The sequence below is a fragment of the Spermophilus citellus genome, assembly GCF_964194105.1.
Source record: "Spermophilus citellus genome assembly, chromosome: 2".
Classification (NCBI taxonomy): Eukaryota; Metazoa; Chordata; class Mammalia; order Rodentia; family Sciuridae; genus Spermophilus; species Spermophilus citellus.
The window spans coordinates 238266768-238286348 of NC_138183.1; the positions used below are offsets into that span (position 1 = coordinate 238266768).

The 19581-nt window shown below is 45.9% G+C and overlaps 1 protein-coding gene across 1 annotated transcript; it reads right to left on the reverse strand.

The window, feature by feature from the left end:
* Positions 1-194: 194 nt before the first annotated feature.
* C1QTNF4 (C1q and TNF related 4) lies at positions 195-8247 on the reverse strand. The gene is made up of 2 exons (XM_081279782.1): positions 5639-8247; positions 195-2269 (listed from the first exon to the last, which is right to left on the reverse strand). Exon 2 carries the CDS (start codon positions 2262-2264, stop codon positions 1278-1280), a length of 987 nt encoding a protein of 328 aa, XP_081135908.1. The 5' UTR covers positions 2265-2269; positions 5639-8247; the 3' UTR covers positions 195-1277.
* Positions 8248-19581: the final 11334 nt, after the last annotated feature.

The following is a 19581-nucleotide window of genomic DNA, read 5'->3' on the forward strand; positions in this document are numbered from 1 at the left end:
AGAAAACAAAAACAACAACAACAAAAAAAAAAAAACCTGAGCGCCAGACCCATCCTGGGCAAGGACTTCTATCTGGCACCTGTTTTTTCCTACTCAGATTTATGGGCTGGACTTGCACCTTGACTCCCCCCACTTCATGCTTATCTCTACCCTTTCTTGTTCCATAGACTTTGATAGGGCTAAGAGCCCAAGGCATGGGAGGGGCAACAGGCACACAGCTAAGGGCAGGACTTGTGGGCAGTACATGTGTTGGGGCCAGGATTGAGAAATGTGTTTAAATGGTGCTAAAAGGGGAACAGCCCTAAGTATATTCAGGTTAGAACCTCCAGCCTCCAATTCCTACCCTAACAGTCTGAGAGGTCCTGTGGAATCTACAGGTATCTGTATGCCCAGCACCCAGTCCTAATTTAGATAGTCCTCTCAAGCCTGACCAGGGCTCTGGAGTCCCTTGAACCTGCAAGTTCCCCATCTGGATTGGGTGCCCAGGTTGGACTTCTTGAGTTCTGTCTGTTGGAGGAGTGGAGGGAAGCAGTGGAGGAACTTTAACTTCTTTGGAGAAAGGAAGGCAAATGTCCTATCTTCCATCTCAACAAATCTCAGATGAACATCTCAGAGGAAGGAATAAGGCTGGGAGAGGACTCACCCAAACCAGAGAGACTAGCTGATGCAGGCTGTGGTAGGTGTAGCTGGGATTCTGTGTATCTCTTCTTATAAAAAACTCTGTTCTGGCTCCTGGAGCCTGAGTCATTCTGTTAGGTTATCTAAAGCAACCCTAAGGAAACCACCCTCTTTATCCTAGGATGGCAGGAGGCAGAGCAATCAGGTGTCAAGCCCTCATCACATTCCCACACCCTACTGGAAGAAGGAACTTATGTTCCCTTTGAGTCCTGTGGCCTGGGGTGGGTAGTGGCATGCTGTCTCATCATGGAAAGGAATCAGATGGGCCCTAGGTCTAAGTCAAATGTGAGGTGTCAGGCGGAGTGACTGATTGGAACACGCATTAGATGAAATTTCCCATCTTCTCACCCTCCCAAGGCCTGATCCCCACCTCCGGCTGTGGGCTGCAGAATTCAGTGTTTTCCTGTCCCATCCCGAGGCAAAGCATCGCTTAAGACAGAGCGGACTCTTGGGCTGGCCGGCGCAGGCCCACTTTATTGGCAGAGTCCAGCCGCGCTGGGCAGGCCGTCATGCTCGCGCCGGTGGGGCGTTCGGGCCGCGGTCCGGCTCGGCATGCACGCCCCTTGGCCCTCCGGGGCTCCTCTGGGATCGGTCGGGGCTCAGAGCTCCGGGGGCCCGAGTCCCGGCGGGCCAGAGGGGGTGAGGTCGGGGTACACCAGGAAGCCGGAGAAGGTGATGTACTTGCCGTGGTTGCTGTAGGCACCGTAGCCATCATGGTCGTGGCTGAGCAGCCAGACCGCGTCGCCACGCCGCAGGGCCAGCATCACACTCTGGCTCTGCATCTCACGGCGCCTCGACGCGCCGTCGTCGTAGATCATGGCCTGCACCTCGTCGCGGTTCTTCATCAGCTTCACCGAGAGCGTCTTGCGCGGGAGCTTGCCCAGCGTGAAGGAGAAGTAGTAGGCGCCGGGCAGGCGGCAGCGGAACACGCCGGCCGCCGCGTCGAAGTCACCGCCAATGTTGACCAGCTCGGTGTCAAAGGCGAGCGGCCGGTGCCGCGGCCCAGGGCCCGCGTCCGAGCCCACCAGGCTGTGCGTGCGCGCCGCGGAGAAGGCAGAGCGTGGCTCGGGGGGCGCGGGCGGCCCGCGCGCAGGCGCGTCGGCATCAGCGTCGGCGTACACTAGGTAGCCGCTGAAGGTGGCGCCCGGCGCGCCGAGAGCGTACTGTGGCGCGCCATGGAGCCGCAGCCACACCGTATCGCCGTAGTCGAGCTGCAGCATGGCGCTCTGGCTGGCAGCGCGCCGAGCGCCTGGACGCCGCTGCTCGTCAAAGGCCAGAGCCTGCACCTCGTCGCGGTTGCGCACCAGCATCACCGACAGGCTCTTGTGCGGGGCTTTACCGGCAGTAAAGGAAAAGAAGTAGGCGCCCGGCACGCGGCAGCGGAACTGCCCTGTGGCTGCATCGAAGTCGCCTCCGATGTTTACGTACACCTTGTCGAAGGTCACTGCCATCTCTGAAGTGCCCTCCAGGGGTGTTGTGCGTGCAGCCGAGAAGGCTGAGCGCAGCTCTGATGAGCCTGGGTCAGCGGCCAGGCCCAGTGCCCAGCAGGCAACCGGGCTTAGCAGGCCCAGCAGGAGCAACAGCATGGCCCCTGGAGGAGAGGGGGGGACGGAAAGGAGAGTTGGACAGCACTCACTTCCAAATATCCTGCTCTCTGGACTGGAGGAGACATGGGTTTTTTTCCTATCCCTGTCCTTGACCCAGAACTTGCCCTCGATTTTCCTACACAATGACTAGGATGGTGCTGCTTAAACTTTAATGTGTTCAGTGTCACCTGGAGGGCTTATTAAAACACAGGGCCAGGCATGATGATGCACGCCTGTAGTCCTTCCTAGCTGCTCAGGTGACTAAGGCAGGAGATCGCAAGTTCAAGGCCATCCTGAATAACTTACGAATACCCTGTCTCAAAATTTAAAAAATAAATAAATAAATAAATAAAGGTCTGGGGATGTAGCTCAACGAACAGGGTTCAGTCTGCAGAACTGCAAGAGACAAACAAAAACAGCAACAACAATAATAAAAACTACACATAGTTGGGCCCTAGCCACATAGTTTATTCTGTAGATCTAGGATGGGGCCCGAAAATTTGTATGCTTAACAATTTCCCAGTTGATAGCCGTGTGTGGTAGTAAGTGCCTATAATCCCAGCCACTGGGGACACTGAGGCAGGAGGATCCCAAGTTCAAAGCCAGCCTCAGTAATTTAGTGGGACCCCAAGCAACTCAGCAAGACCCTGTCTGTAAATAAGATGCAAAAAAGTGGGGGCTGGGGATGTGGCTCAGTGGTTAAGTGGGTTCAATCCCCAGTGCCTAGTCCCAAAATCTCCCTGGTGATGCTCATGAAGCTGGTCCAAGGACTGCATTTTCAAAACCACTAGACTTAGACCAGTGATTCTCCAAACCTCTCTTTTTTTTGGGGGGGGGGGGGCGTAAGCATGGAAACTCCTTTCTAAAGTGAAGTCTGGAACATATATACCACAGACAAGCAGAAATGCTGTGGTTGAAGAGGCCCACAGCATTGTCTGCTGGACTCACCCCTTTCCTTCCCTCTTGACACCCAGGGCCCTGGTAACACAGGAGACAGGAGACACTGAGAAGAGTTTCTCTCAGACTCTAGTTCACTTCATTTTGTGTGGGTGTGGAAGTGGGGGGGTCTTCTCTGATCCTGGGCTTGCTCCTCACAGTGGGCACTGTCTCTGTCAGTGTCCTTCATAACAGTTACTATTTGAATGCTTTCTGGGAAGGAAGAGGAGTAACTGCCCTCTGACTCTTTCCTGGCCTTTGACCCACTTAAGGGTCAGCCCTCACACAGGACCTCTGGATTTCCTAGGGGTTCTCCCGGAATTGAGGAGGAGAAAGAAGCTGGGCTTTGAGGTAACTCCACCCTCATGAAATCTGAGTGAAAAAAAAGGCAACTCCTCTGCCTTGAGGCTGGACACTGGAGGAGAAGAGTCAGGGGTTGCTGGGGATACAGGAAGAGCAAAATTCCAGCAGGGCTTTGGTAGGACTGAAGTCAGTAGCTTTGTTCCTCAGTTGTGGTGGAATGGAGTAGACACACCTAAGTCTGGGCGGGGGTCTTGGCTCTACCACTAACACTGAAATCTCAGGCAAATTTCTTAACCTATCTGGGTATGGCTTCCTCTGTGTAAATGCTGAGAGAATGCTCTGAGATAGCAGGTGTGACCATGGTTTATAAAGAGAACTGCTACCCAGGTGTGCAGATGCTTCTGTGCTTAGCGGTAGGAAAAGCAATCTGATCAAGTTCTTGACATAAAGGGTTAAGGACTCAGTAACTGGTACCTAAGAGCTTAGGGAAGGAGTCGTTCTCTGATAGTGGGATTCCTAGTAGGGTACAGGCTTTGGGACCCTGAAGTGGAGGCAAAGTAGTAAGATAAGCTGGGATGTGGGTTTCTCTATGAAATGCCCTGGGAGAGTATGTAGCTTTGTGACTCTTGGAGACACTGGCAGCCTGTTGAGGAAGGGTTACCATATGCAGCTATGGATGCTTCCTGCACCAGGATGCTCACTTGAGGTTTGGTGGAAGCTGGACTCTAGTCCACATTCCACTTGCCTAGCTGTCAGAGTGGCATCTGGGGTAAAGTATGTCTTCTTCTAATTCTTATAATAAAAGACCCCAAGCCACTGTCCTACTGTCTCCTTCCAGTGGAGGTATTTTTCCTAATTCTCAAGAAGGCACCCTATGGGTTATGATACCCAGGAGAGGGCATTTATAGTGGTGAAGACTACACCTCACAAATGTCAGGTACATTCCCTTTTACAAAGCTCTTTTGGGCCACATTTTGGCCCAAGGTTATCCACGGAGCACTAAAGGAAGCCTTGAACAGAGGTTTTTTGTTTGTTTGTTTTGTTTAGGTCCCCACTCCCCACTTCAAATTCAATGTACCTTCTTTTCCACCACTTTTTCCTCCTAAACTAAACACAGGTATTTCCAGCCAGCCTTTCCTTTTCGTCTTTTCTCTCTCTCTCTCTCTCTCTCTCTCTCTCTCTCTCTCTCTCTCTCTCTCTCTCTTTTCTTTCTTTTTTTTTTTAATAGGAGACCAGGGGAATGAGAGTTGGGATCCAGTGTGAAGGATAACTACAAGCAAGCAAGCAAGCAAACAAAAAAGCTCTCTAGCATTTTGTCTTCTTGGAGCTTGGGAGCAGCTTAACTCTCTCCCACCCTGACGCTTTCCCAGCAGGTCCTTCTGCAGGAGCGCCTGTCCAGCCATCTCCCTGCCAGCTCTGTAGCTCCCAACACCAAAGGGTCTTCCTGTGTGCCAGACACCGGCCTCTGTTTTACTCACCACCGCCCAATTCCCAAGTCTCCAGGTCCCATCCTTCTCTGAAAGCTCTCCCCCGAACCTCCTTTCTTGAGAAGGCAGTGGTGGGGGGCAGGAGGGGGCGGGAGGGGGGGCTGTCGGGTGGGCGGCATGGCTCTAGAGAAGGAAATGGCTGTTCCTAGCTCTGTCCAGGTGAGGCTCAAAATAGACATCTTCAAAGAGAAAAACTGGAACGGAGCTGGGCAGACCCAGAGCCATGGAACCAACGGGGGAGGTGCAGCGATATCGGGTTGAGGACATGGCCAAACCCCTCTTCCCCCAAGCCCTCACTCCCCAGCTAACCCGTATCTACAGCCCCGCTAGAACCTCCTCGCCATCTACGTTGAAAGCCCCGCATCCTCCCAAGAAGAGCATTTCCACTTTCACGGGAGCAGCCAATTAGTCTTTACCCATGGAGGAAAAATCACCCAGAAAGGGGTACCCCAAACCCTCTCTCCCCGAGTCCTCCCCGCGCCCATCGCCCTGGAGTGAAAGCCCTTAAGCCTCTTTGGGAAAAAGCGCCCAGGTCCTCAGTTCAAGGAAAAAGGACCCAGTGGCCCCACGCCTCCCGCTGCCCCCGTTTGCAATAAAAGCGAAACCTGGCTGGCTCCCCCCACCCCGCCTCCTCCAAGATGCCCTCACCTGGCTGGCTGCGACCGGGATGGTTCTGTCCGAGCCCGCGATGGAGCTCCGGCTACGCGCTCCAGGCGGGCGCCTGGGCTGCGCACTGACCGCCTGCGCTGCGGTGGAGCTGGGCCTGCCCGGGGCGGCGGGGGCTCAGGCCGCGAGGCTGCGGCGGGCGGGACGCGGGTTCCCCGGACCCGGAGGCGTGAGGGATAGAGAAGGACAGTCAAAGAGGGAGACGATCGGGCGGAGGGGCGGAAAGACAGGGAAGAGGCGGGAAGGGGGACGGGGAGGGAGGGGCGCGCCGAGAGGAGGGGAGCGAGCAGCAGGGCCTGGGGCACCGCACGGAGCCTGCGCCGAGCGAGAGACCCTTCCTCACTCGTATCCTTAGCGCTTCATCCTCTGGGTCTAGAGAGCAGGCATCATTAATCCAATTTAGCAGATGGGGAAACTGAGGCCCGAGGCAGAGGCCACACTGGAGGTGGCCCAGGATACTCTACAGACTAGCTTCCTCCTGGTTTGGTGGGAGAAGACTGGAGCAGGAGTCAGAGACTGGGCTAGGCTTTGGGCTGCAAGGACGATGGAAGGTGAGATTTTGGCTGGGACAGATGTCCAGGCTGAGTGCCTTGAGGGAGAGGGGCTGAGGGAAGAGAAGGATAAATGGGACAATGTTACCAGTAAAAGAAGAGTTTAAAATGTCCTGGTTTTTCTCGCTCACTTCCAAGACTGAAAATGCCCACAAAGCATAGGAAGGAAGGAGGAAGACAAAGCCTGCAGATGTCTGCAGCCTGCATCCTTCTGGGGAGCTGGTGAAGGAGGAGGAGGGTCCTTGGGGCAGAATTGAATTTTCTGTTGAAAAAGGTTGAGAAGGACAGTGGGAGGGCTCAAAGGTTCTTTGCATGGAGAGGGACAAGGACACCCCGCCCAGCTGAGGCCAGGGCCTCAGGGTTGGCCACCTGCTTGAAAAGCAGGCTTATGGGGAGGGCACATGACAGGATAAGGGTAGGAAGAGCCTAGGTGTAGCAAGAGGGCTTCTGGCCGCTCAGGCTCAGTGGGATTATTCCAATTCCCATTGCAAAGACATGCTCCAGCAAAACCAAGTAAGATTTCCTTGGTGAAAACCTACTTGTAACTGTATGCTTTATTTTCTCTTCTCCTTTTCTTGTCTCATTTCCCACTCCTCACCCTGCTTCTCTGAATTATCTCCTAAATAAACTAATCACACCCAAATCCTTGTCTCAGAATCTGCTTTTGAGGAAACCCAAACTAAGACAATACACAATAACTGTGAGCTTGACATTGTGTTAAGTGTTCTTCTCATCCATTGCCCTATTTAATTTTCTTAACACCTCCCCCCCCAAGTAGGTACCATTAAGCTAATTTTTCAAATGAATAAAAAGTTTAGTCAGGGATAGGATTCAAACACAGTTCTCTCTAGCTCCAAAACCCATTTCTTTTTCTTTCTTTCTTTTAAATTTTTCTTTAGTTATAGATGGACACAATATCTTTATTTTATTTATTTTTTAATATGGTGCTGAGGATCAAACCCAGTGCCTCACATATGCTAGGCAAGCGCACTACCACCAAGCTACAACCCCAGCCCTCCAAAACCCATTTTTTAATCACTGGGCTCTGCAGCCTCCCTTCTCTGATCCTCTCTGGGCCTTATTTTTTCATCTGTAAAACAAGGAATGACCTCTTGAAGGGAAGCAATGAACCCAGTTTCTCTTGCAGCTAAGCATGGTCTTTTATTTATTTATTTATTTTTGGAATTGGGATTGAATCCAGGGGCACTTGACCACTGAGCCACATCCTCAGCTGTTTTTATTTTTTTATTTTGAGACAGGGTGTTGCTAAGTTGCTTAGGACCTCATTAAATTACTGAGGTTGACTCCTGTCTCAGCCTTTTGAGTCACTTGGATTACAGTCCTGCACCACCACACCTGGCAGAGAAAGTGCTTTTAAAGGGAACAACTCAGTTGGGAGACCCATTCTTTTTGCCCTCACTTCTCTTTTCCCTCTTTCTGGAATGTGGATATGAAGGCTGAAGCTCCATTTTCCAGGGTCAGGAGACAACAATGAAGTCTTCTAATGAACAGTGCTAGGTAGGTGCTCTTGAAGAAGCTGAGATGAACAAGCCCCAGACCTTGCCCTTTGGAGCTGATCATTTAGTGAAGGCACTAGGGTTGGGCTGGGGTTGTGGCTCAGTGGTAGAGCACTCACCTAGCATGTGCGAGGCCCTGGGTTTCCTCCACAGCACTGTTTATAACTTTAAAATAATTATTTTAAAGGCAGTAGGATGTGGACATAAAGAACATATGGTGGCCCATACCTGTAATCCTAGTGGCTCTGGAGCCTGAGGCAGGAGGATCACAGGTTCAAAGCCAGCACTCAACAACTTAGGCCCTGAGCAACTCTGTGAGACTGTGAGACACTGTCTCTACATAAAATTTTAAAAGGGCTGGGGAGGGCTGGGGTTGTAGCTCAGTGGTAGAGCACTTGCCTTGCACATGTGAGGCACTGGGTTTGATCGCCAGCACCACATAAAAATAAATAAACTAAAGACATGCTGTCCATCTACAACTACAAAAAAAAAAAAAAAAAAAAAGTGTGGCTCAGTGGTTAAGTGCCCTTGGGTTCAATCTCTGGTACTACCAAAAAAAAAAAAAAAAAAAGCAAATAAAAAATCTGAAAAGGCATCATGCCAGTAGCAGTAAGCCACAAAATACCAGGAGAGCTCAAAGAGGGTGCAGTTTCAGCTGGGGGAGATCAGGGAAAGTGGCAAAAATAGGCTATTTCTAAGTAATGAGTAGGGTTTTGACATGGGGAGATGGGGGTGGAGATGGAGGAGTGATCGGGGTATAAGGTCCAATTAAAGGTAAGAATATGAAGAGAAATGCGGAAGGTGGCATAGACAGGGACTTGGGGAGGGGCACTGTTCATGGCTCATTTCCTAAGAGAAGGGTTTGTGAAGGGAAGTTATGGCAGAGAAGATGTGTGGAGTTTCAAAGCAAGCTAAAGAGCTTTTATCTTGCAGCAGAGAGAAAGCGATGCTCAGAGCTGTATTTTCAGATTACTCTGGTTTCAGATTAAAAGATAGAAGACTGAAGAAGAGAGGAGAAGAAGGCAGATCAAGGAGAAGACAATAAAAAATGTCCAAACAAATCTGGACTCTGCAGGGACAGTCACAAAGAAAAAGAAGGGAGACTGAGAGATTTGGAGACTGTGACTGCACAAGCTCACAATTTAATTAGCCTCCTGGTTTGCCAGAGGATTACAGGGGAATTAGCAGAGCTCAGAGTCTAGGGACCTTGCTGAGAGTTGAGGGGAAGTTAATGAGAAAGACAACAACATGCCCCAGGGAGAAACGAAAGAGGAGGAATCTTTAGTCAAGCAGAGAAGCCAGCGGGAGAAACAGATGTCCAGGCAGAGTCTGCCTTCCCCAGAGATTCCAATCCTCCAGGAGAGCAGACATTTTAGGCACCTGGGTCAGGCTCTTGGTCCCATTGCCCCAGGTTCTGATCCCTCTGGGCTCCTAATAAATGACCCAGGAGCAGAAGAGCTGGAAGTGGCTGTGAAGATCAAATTCCCAACTCTCCCTGGGCCCTTTTCTCAGCAGGGGCTAGAGGTCCTGACACCAGCCCTTCTAGAAGGCAAGGCTGAAATGTATCCCTCCAGTCCCTTCTGCAGCTGGATGGGGAGGTGACCTGGTCATGACTGCATGTGGCAAATTTAATCTTCCAAAGATTGTAATAGTATCTCCCATTTCTCCTTGCTCTTCTTACAGTGTGACCTTGCCATTCCCCATAAAGGTTAGATTAGGTCATAAAAGGTGGTGCCACTTCTTTTGCCTGGATCTCTCTCTCTCCACACAGAAAATCCAGACCATACGGAAAGACCCTGTGGAGATAGATGTTGAGGTCAACAACCCCAGTTAAATAATTTGCAAGTTCGGTTCAAAATGAAATTATGGGCATTCTTGTTCAAAAACTGAGTTTAGAAGGAGGCAACACAGCATTAAATCAATCATGGTAGCTGGTGAGTAGAGTGTTCCCAGCATGTGTGAGGCCCTGGGTTAGATTCCCAGAACTAATTTCAAAAATGCAGTGCTGGGGGTGAAACCCAGGGCTTCTTGCATGCTAGGCAAGCACTCTACCACTGAACCACACCTGCAGCCCCATGGGGCCTTAGTGAGATGCCCAGTACATCTGTACAAGTTGCATGACCATGACACTGGGCCTGGCTCCAGCTGAGTCCCAGCATCATTGCCAGCAATGTGAAGGAAGAAGACTTCTCCAACGTGAGCCATTGCCTTCTGATTCTGATGGGTGGGATGGCAGTGGAGGGCTTGAATTACTTTGCCCATGTTTAGCTCAGGGAAGCCCCTGCTGGCAGGAGGAGTACTGAGTGAGGGGGAGAGCTTGGCATGGAAGGTAATACACAATCCAGTTGAGTAATCTCTGGAGCAGGAGAGGACAGGAAGAGCATGAAATATATCTGGTAGTTTCTCACTGTCTCCTCAGATTTTCACTTTTATTTTTTGCAGTGCTGGGGATTGAGCCCAGGACCTCACACATGCCTGGCAAGTGCTCTATCACTGAGCCACATCATTTAGCCCATACTCAGATTTTTAAGGAATATCTATAAATAAAACCATAGGTAAAGTGCAATGGGAAATAGGAAAGGAAATTCATCCTGAGTGGAGGGCGAGAAAGAGGAGCTACCTAAATAAAGTTGTGAATGCTGTGCTGGACTTTGTCAGGCACAATAGAAGGACCAGGGGCAGGTGTCCTTAGGGAGATAATACAGAATTTTGGTAAAGAGCTGAGGCTGCCATTGGAGTGCTCTGGTTTGAATCCCAGCTTCATCATTAATTGCATGATCTCAGTTTCCTCACATGTAAAACATAGATAATTAAAGGATCCATGCCTCATGGGTTTGTTACAAGCGTTCATAGACATAATTGATGTATGTGTTGGTTACTATTACTGTTTGGTATGTTTGAAAAATGTGTAGGACTGAGGATGTAGCTCAGTGGTAGAGCAGTTGTCTAGCATGTGAGTTCTTCAGTTCTATCCCAGTAACACACATACACACACATTCACAATACACACAAATGAATATAACGAGCTGTGTGATATTAATCTATAACGAAATAATCATTATTATAATGAAATACTTGAGGTAAGCACACTTTACAAAAAAGAGGCTTATTTAAAATAACTTATTTATTTTATTTATTTTCATGGGGTGCTGAGAATCAAACCCAGTACCTCAAACATGCTAGATGAGCTACAACCACTGAGATACAACCCCACCCGAGAGGCTTATTTTAGCTCATAGTTCAGCTAAAGGGTATGTGATATCAGCATCAGATCAGCTCATGGTACAGGGTATCACAATGGTGGGAGTAAGTGGTCACATCAGAAATAGGAAGCCAGAGAATCATTCAGGGGTCCAGCTCTTTCATTATAACTTGTTTTCTCGAGAGCCACCTGTGAGAACTACCTTAATCCCTTTCAAGAAAATATTTATTTTTCTCTGTACAATTTTTTTTCTTGTGGTACTGGAGTTCAAACCCAGGACCTTATGCATGCTAGGCAAGAACTCTGAGTTGTAACTGAGCTACATCCTCAGCCCCTTTCTTAAAAATTTCATTTTAAGACATAGTTTTGCTAAGTTGCTGAGGCTGGGCTTGAACTTGCCATCCTCCTGCTTCAGCCTCCCAAGTAGCTGGAATTACAGGTGTGTATGCCACTGTGCCTGGCTCTGTGTAACTTTTTAAATTTCCCAGACTTTGAATTTTGAATGTGTATTTATCACTTTCATTTGAAAATTAATTTAAGTATCAATAAAAACTATAATTCATTCAAATGTATCAAAAGAAGTGGATCAATCGAACAGAAAATAAAATATAGTATCAGATCCAAATACATACTGGAATTAGTAAAAGTCAGAGAGGAATAAAGATAAATGACTTAATAGATTATATAGGGACAATGAAGTAGCCATCTGGAAAAAAACAAAGTTGGATCCATACATCACACCTTATCCAAAACAAATTCTGAAGAGATGGATCAAATATTTAATATAAAAATTAAACAACAACAACAGAACACCAAAAGAAATCAGGCAATTTAAAAAACATTTTAGAATAAGCACACCTGCAATCCCAGCAATTCAAGGCTGAGGCAGAAGCATTACAAGTTCAAGACCTGCCTCAGCAGCTTGGCAAGACCCTCAGAAACTAAGTGAGACACCATCTCAAAATAAAATAAATAAAAAGGGCTATGGATGTAGCTCAGAGGTAGATCACCCCTGAATTCTACCCCTGGTACTCAAAACATATATAAAATAAAATAAATATATAAATAAAATAGAATAAGAAAGGATCTTAAATTATGACATAAAACAGAAATCATTAAAAAATTAATGGATTAATTTAACTACTACTTGAAAGGAGAATATATTTACATGATAAAATTGCCAGAAATAGCTGGGTGTAGTGGCACATGCCTGTAATCCCAGAGGCTCAGTAGGCTGAGGCAGGAGGATCATGAGTTCAAAGCCATCCTCAGCAAAAGCGAGGCACTAAGCAACTCAGTGAGACCCTGTCTGTAAATAAAATAGAAAAGTAGGGTTGGGGATGTGGTTTAGTGGCTGGATGCCTTTGAATTCAATTCCCAGCACCACCCCCAGAAAAAAAAAATGCCAGAAACAAATATAAGGCAAACTACAACATGGAAAACATATCTGTAACTCATACCACAAACTGCAAATTTTTTTTAATATATAAAGAGCTCTAACTAAAAAAGACAACTCAATAGAAAAATGGTACAAGATACATTTAATTTAAAAAAAAAGAGGGTCTGGGGTTGTGGCTCAGCAGTAGAGGACTCACCTACCACGTGCGAGGCGCTGGGTTTGATCCTCAGCACCACACACAAATAAATAAATAAAGGTTAAAAAAAGAAGAAGAAAATAACTGTCAGAATAAGAAAATTACACTATTATCATTATTATTATTTTTTCACCTCACCAATTTTCAAAGATGAGTAAGATTTATAACATATTCTACTGGTGAGGATGCACAGAAACAGTCATTAGTGGTTAACTGACGCGATTGGGCAATTGTACGCCACCTATTGAATTGAAAAATGTGTATGTCCTTCAATTTAGTGATTCAAAGATGTCCTTCAGATACATGCCCATGTGTTTAAAATTACATGTTACTAATTTTAGCATTGCTTATAATAGCAACTGGTTGTAATAGCAAAAAGGCATGTCATTCATTGCAGCATTGTCTGTAATAGTAAAATACTGAAAACAGCCTTTGCATCTAGCCATAGAGGGCCAATTGTATGCATTATGATACATATATACAATAGCATATTATGCATCTTTTATTTTGTTTTTTTTTTCCTTTTTTTATTGGTTGTTCACAACATTACAAAGCTCTTGACATATCATATTTCATACATTAGATTGAAGTGGGTTATGAACCCCCAATTTTACCCCCAATGCAGATTGCAGAATCACGTCCGTTACACATCCACAATTTTACATAATGCCCTATTAGTAATTGTTGTATTCTGCTACCTTTCCGATCCCCTACTATCTCCCCTCCCCTCCCCTCCCATCTTCTCTCTCTACCCCATCTACTGTAATTCATTTCTCTCCTTGTTTATTTTCCCATTCCCTCACAACCTCTTATATGTAATTTTGTATAGCAATGAGGGTCTCCCTTCATTTTCATGCAATTTCCCTTTTCTCTCCCTTTCCCTCCCATCTCATGTCTCTGTTTAATGTTACTCTTTTCTTCCTACTCTTCCTCCCTGCTCTGTTCATAGTTGCTCTCATTATATCAAAGAAGACATTTGGTTTTTGTTTTTTAGGGATTGGCTAGCTTCACTAAGCATAATCTGCTCTAGTGCCATCCTATGCATCTTTTATAAAAGCATGAGGAATCACTTTATACCCTGAAATGAGATAATCTCTAAGATACACTGTTAGGTGGAAAAAATACCTAGGTGTATAATATGCAAGCATTTATATGAACAAGTAAAATGCTCATATGTATAGATTCCTCTAGAAGGATCTACTAGAAACTGTTAACAGCAGTTGCCTCTTGGGAAGGGGAATGATTATGGAAGACTTATTTTCACTGTTTTCCCCCTTTATACTCAAAATAAAAAGGGGTGGGGAGAAGCACTATCTGTTAAAGCAGCTGCTCTGTTCCTAGGGTTTCTATTCAACCTGAAATCATTTTTGCATGCAACATTGTCAAACCAAATTTCTTTCATCCTGGGCTTGTGCAGCTGATTTAAAAAAAAAAAATCTAAATGCAGGTCTTTCCACTTATTTCTTTTAAATTTCATCCTGCTGGTTTCAGCCCACAGTTTTAAGTTATTTTAGAAGCTTGATTCTGACATTCAAATATTAGCTTTTCCCCCTAACAGTGACACTGTGTACAAACATGGTGAGCGTGAAGGCCATTGATGACGAGGGAACTGACCAAACAAGAGACTAGGAGCACGAACCTAAGATCTGTACTGACTGAACAGCCCACTGGAGTGCAGGGGCATAATAGTCAAATAGGCTATAAATCCACCCGACTGGGCAAAATCTCTGAGCTCGTTGTCTAGCTGTCCCCTCAATCATGAGGAATTCAATGTTACTTGGAAACAAGGAACTGTGGTCCAAGGAATTCTCCTAGATTTTAAAAAAATACAGGTCTTTCCACTTATTTCTTTTAAATTACATCCTGCTGTTTTCAGCAACACAGAAAATAATAAATTCTAAACAATAATCATTGGCAGTATTTTCACCATATCTTGCTCTTTGTGAAAGTACTACTTCTTTTTCTAGGTCTTCTCAAACCCATAGTTTGATATTGTATTCTAGAATAATTCGGGGGGGGGGGTGGGATTCTCCTCAAATGTACCCAGCAAGAGACTTGAGAATCTACCTTTTTATCCTGGATGTCAGGACATTTGCAGTCAGTCAGCATTATGGCCCCTTTCCTTTTCACTCTGACTTTCTCAACTCACTCACAAGGATTCCTGGATGTTCTCTCTAAAGAATTATCAACACCTTGGGATTTGCTGCTCATTTTGAAGGGCTAGGTGCTTAGGTCCTCAGCCAACTCCACCTGGGTGGAACCCAGGGCCTTGTGTATGCTAGGCAAGGGCTCTACCTCTGAGCTACACCCCTAGTCCAGGTTTTCTCTTATCTCTTCTATTCGAGGTTTCAGTTTCCTCTTTAAACCACATTTTAATTCTTTTCAGCTTAGCAATGTTTTTCCTTGGGGAAAAATGAAAAAAAAAGGGCTGAGTATTTTGCTTTCCTTGATAACTGCCAACCAAATTCATTCCTAAGTGGAACTCTGTCCTCTCTTACTTCTCTTACTCTGAACATAATCAGCAGTCTTTGCACCTATTCCAAGCCTTCAAGGACCTTACCTTTCCTCCCATCTCTTATGCCCCTGCTTTTTAAATTCTGAGCTTGTCAGAAACTCTACAGAGCTACACTGGTTTCTTCAACTGTATCTCTTTTTTCCACATTTTCTGCAAACAGGGTGTCCTAATTTCTTAGTTTCCATGTGCCATGTTCCTATCTAGTCTCTCTAAACTTGAGATCTTTTCTCGTTCTTAATTCATTTTTCTAGGGTTTTTATTTATTCAACCATCCATTCATTCTATACCCAACATGTCCTTCCCTCTCAATCCAGCTTCCTCCTGTGATTCCTGCCTTCCTGAAGATACCAGGTGATTCTTCCCTTGATCAGAAGCAAGGATAGGGGGAGCAGGCTTTGGTAGTGTTTTCGTCCCACTGTGAAGAAACTGTCATTGACACATGTGAAGTTTGTCAGTTGCCCAGCTGGTAGCTGTGCAAGACTGCAGTGGCCAAGGCATGGGCGGTTTCCCAGTGTGGTGCCGCGCTGCCCTTAGAGCTTTCAGAGCCGTCTTCCCACAGGGATATGGCTTCCAAGGGCTCATCTATCAGTTTCAACCTCCACGTCTGGCTCCTCCTGCATGGGCAGTGTGCTGAGATACAAAGCTCCAAGGATTTGGAGTCCAACATCCAGGTTTGGATTCCAGCTCTGGCACTTACTAGCAAACTGACTGAATCTGAACTTCAGTTTTCCTCATTTGGAAAAAAGGGCTATTACCTGCCTCATGGGGTGACCGAGTATCTTGTGTATAGAAGGTTCCAAGTATATCAACTCTCGTGCCCAGTTTAGTTCATGGATTCTCATGTGTTCCCTACATATTCTTGGTAAACTGTTTTCTTTCCCCTCTAATCAAGTTGTGTTTTTTTGGACAGGGTAAAACGACACTGTCCAGGGAATTTTTCTTCGAGGAGCCATGCCCTCCCTATTAGAAAACAGTCCAGCTCAATATGTATTGTTCTAGAGGGGCTGCTTAGCCCCTTCAGAATGGATCTGTGACTCAGGCCTGGCCAGCAGGGTACTAGATTAGTTCATCTCCCAGGCACACCAAATGGTTTACAGATGGGTGTGGGTTTCAAGCCAGAGTCCTCCTAAGGAATTTTCCTGGAGCATTTCAAGGAGATATTTGTTCTTTCTCTGGAATTACAAGCTCTAAGAAGCCATTAGTGCAGTTGCCAGTTGACATCTTCTTGCCACGTGGAAAATGCCTGTCTGGATGGGGAAACCCCAAATAGAGATGGGAAGACCCAAGGGATGCCCTTGTTTGAACCACTGGATTAACCACTGACCACTGGTTATTTGAGCCAGCAAATTCCTTTTGTTAAATAATTAAGCCAGTTTGATTGGGCTTCTGAGTATGCAACAGTACCATACAATGCTGACCATTTCACTGTTACAATAAAATCATGTGTTCTCTCTCATGGTTTCATATTAACTCTTCATTAAAATCAATTCCCCTAATTATATAGAAAAAATCCTAAAACTCAATGCATGTGCATGGCATGTTAGAAATTTTACAAATTTGGAGACCATGTCTGAGTTCTGGCTTTGCCATTTACATCTTGGGCAAACGAGTCAACCCTTCTGAGCTTCATTTCCCTCCCACTAAAATGGGGGTGATATTTTGTTTATATGGCTGTTTTATGGGTTGGAGCTAAGGGAAATACAGGAAAGGCATACAGAGGGCCATTAGCAAGTATTTTATTCTCAGGTAGTATCTCAATAGCATTTACTCTGTATCATTGTCTCTGGATGCTGAATTTATGTATTTCCCACTTCATTTCGTGTTACATCTTTTAGCCCCCATGGTATTCAGGATTGTGGCTCTGACCAAGGACAGGACAGGAACTTACAGGCTTTGGGGAAAGATGGGATATGAGGGGGTGGACAGGAATTTCAAAGCTCAAATGGGGGAAGAGGTGAAATTAGCCTTATTTAAAACATTTGTAACTGCAGAACTTTACACCCACTTTCCATTTATAAATATCCCTGTCTCTCAGCTTGACTCCTCCAGCACAAGACTTCAGTGGAAGATAACACAGATCGCAGCTGCCACAGAAGCACAAATGTGCAGAGCAGAGGAGGAGGTTGCAGAATTGGGACTATGTGGCTTGGGCTCGGGGTGAAAGGATTAGGATGTTAAGGCAAGAAATCTTAAGAAACTTGGGTCAGAAAAGGTTTTTGTCCTTTGTCACTTGCCAGCATAGGCAGAGGAAAGTTGAAGACATCATCCATACCTTGGTCTCCTATAGAGCTCTGGCTTTATCTACTGCCAACTGACTGTCCTGCCCTGGTGGCAGGAAGACCAGATAGAAGGCTGTTGCCACAGCTGAGCAGAGATGATGCACCAAGGTGGTGGGGATGCAAGGGAGGTGACAAATTCAAGAGACATTTCTGAGAATCTAGCAGTGAGTTTTTAGAAGCAGGGGGAGAGAAAGAGGCTTTTTAAAATTTTTATTTATTTATTTTTATTTTGGTGGTGCTGGGGACTGAATCCAGGGCCTTGTGCATGTAAGGCAAGCACTCTACCAACTGAGCTATATTCCCAGCCTGATCTCCAGGGTTTCTAATTTGAGATACAGGATTGGTGTCTGGGAGAAAGGTTTGGGAGAGATGCCTTTACTAACTCTTCGATTTTGCCCATGTTATTGCTAATCTGTAAAATATTCTCTCAAGACTAACAATAATAGCTGCCACATACTAAATAATTACCATGCCAGAAAACTGTACTCAACTTAATACTTCCACATGTATCATTTCTCATTTTAGAGATAAGAGCATGATGAGTAAGGGGCCACACACAGTGGTACATGTCTGTAATCCCAGTGGCTCAGGAGTCTCGAGATAAAAGGTTCGCCAAGTTCAAAGCCAGAAAGCCAGCTTCAACTTAGGCCCTCAGCAACTTAATGATACCCTGTCTCAAAAAAAAAAAAAAAAAAAAAAAAAGAAAGAGTATAAGGCTTTATATAGCTATGGGTTTCATTCCCAGCACTGAAAACTCAATTAAACAAAACAAGAAAACTGAAAATTAAGTATCCTGCCCAGGGTCCCACAGCTAATAAGTAACAGGGATAGAATTATTCCCATTCTACCATCCTGCCTCCCAAGGTCCTCACTATCCTTAGAACTTAGAAGACTAACTCAAGGGGTGGGGAATATAGCTCAGTTGGTAGAGTGCTTGCCTCCGTGCACAAGGCCTTGGGTTCAATCACCAGCACACACACACACAAAAAGAAAAAAAAAAAAAAAAAAAAAACCAAAACACTAAATACCACTCTTTCATGATGTCTTCAGTGATTCCCCAACAAAACAGGATATTTACCTCTTGACCCCACGGTGCTTAGTTTCAATATGTCCTGGCATATGCTGCTTCCTACAAGCAGGAAGTGATCACAGCAAGTTTCTCAGAGCTTCAGTGAGCATCCTTTTTCAGTGACTGTTTTGCATTTGATTACATGCAACTTCTCCAATACTCTGGTTTCTGTTTTGGGTACTAAAGCCAGGGGCTAAATCCACTGAGCAACATCTGTAGTCCTTTCTTTTTTTTTTTTATGTTCAGTTGCCTAGGCTGGCCTTGAACTTGTGCCTCAGCCTTCTGAGTCTCTGGAATTACAGGTGTCTGCCACTGAGCCTGGCTCCAACACTCAGTTTTTAAATCTGTTTCTCAGTGGATAATAAGGGCCACGGAGGACAGGGATATTTATCACAGGCCTCTGTGTCCTCCATTGCCCCTAGTACTGGGACTTTGCCCAAACTACTTACTTAATAACTGACAGATGCATTTTTAAACTCTCAATGTGGAATCCTGGGGGAAGGAAAAGCATGAGACACTGAATTCCAGTGGAGGCGAGCAGTATGAAGCGAGGCGTGCTTCTGTTTCCTTTTTCACCCTCCTCTTTTGTTTTCAGCCAAAGGACATTCTTACCACTCTTTCTGATGCCAGCTGGGCAGGGCCCTGACTGGATAGAACAGTTCTTGTCTTTAATCTAACCTCTGACTTTTCATGACATTCTGGAAAGAAAAGTAATATCTAATAGATTTTCCATGGTAATATGGAATTACCAGCGATAAGTCCATTTTTTTTTTTGCTACCTTCATGAGGCAGAAGTTGGTACTACAAAATTTCCTGTCACCCATGTATCATCTTGGACTTGGAGAAGGGAAAGATAAATGTCAAGATTTACCCCTTCTCAGGAAGCTGGGAGTCTTCAAGAGCAGCCCCAGGTCCCTGTCCTCCTCCTTGCCTTGGTGCTCTTTAAAGTAGCCCTTTACTCACATTTTGGTATGTGATACTGATCAGAATCTAAGTGAAGAAATTCTTTCCAGCTGCAACAAGTTGGTTCTGGAACAATATCATTTTCAATTAAAAATGTGCTCAACTATTTCTAAACAAGAGATCTGGGGCCCTGACAGCAGAGAAGTTCTCTTTTGAGACATGGCATAATAGGCTCTTCAAGACTTTGTCTCTTGGCCATGGGATAATGGCAGTTGAGAACATTGTGGAGACTTA

Coding starts and splice junctions, on each gene's coding strand:
- C1QTNF4 (XM_081279782.1), bottom strand. CDS start 2,264: ATGCTGTTGCTCCTGCTGGGCCTGCTAAGCCCGGTTGCCTGCTGGGCA.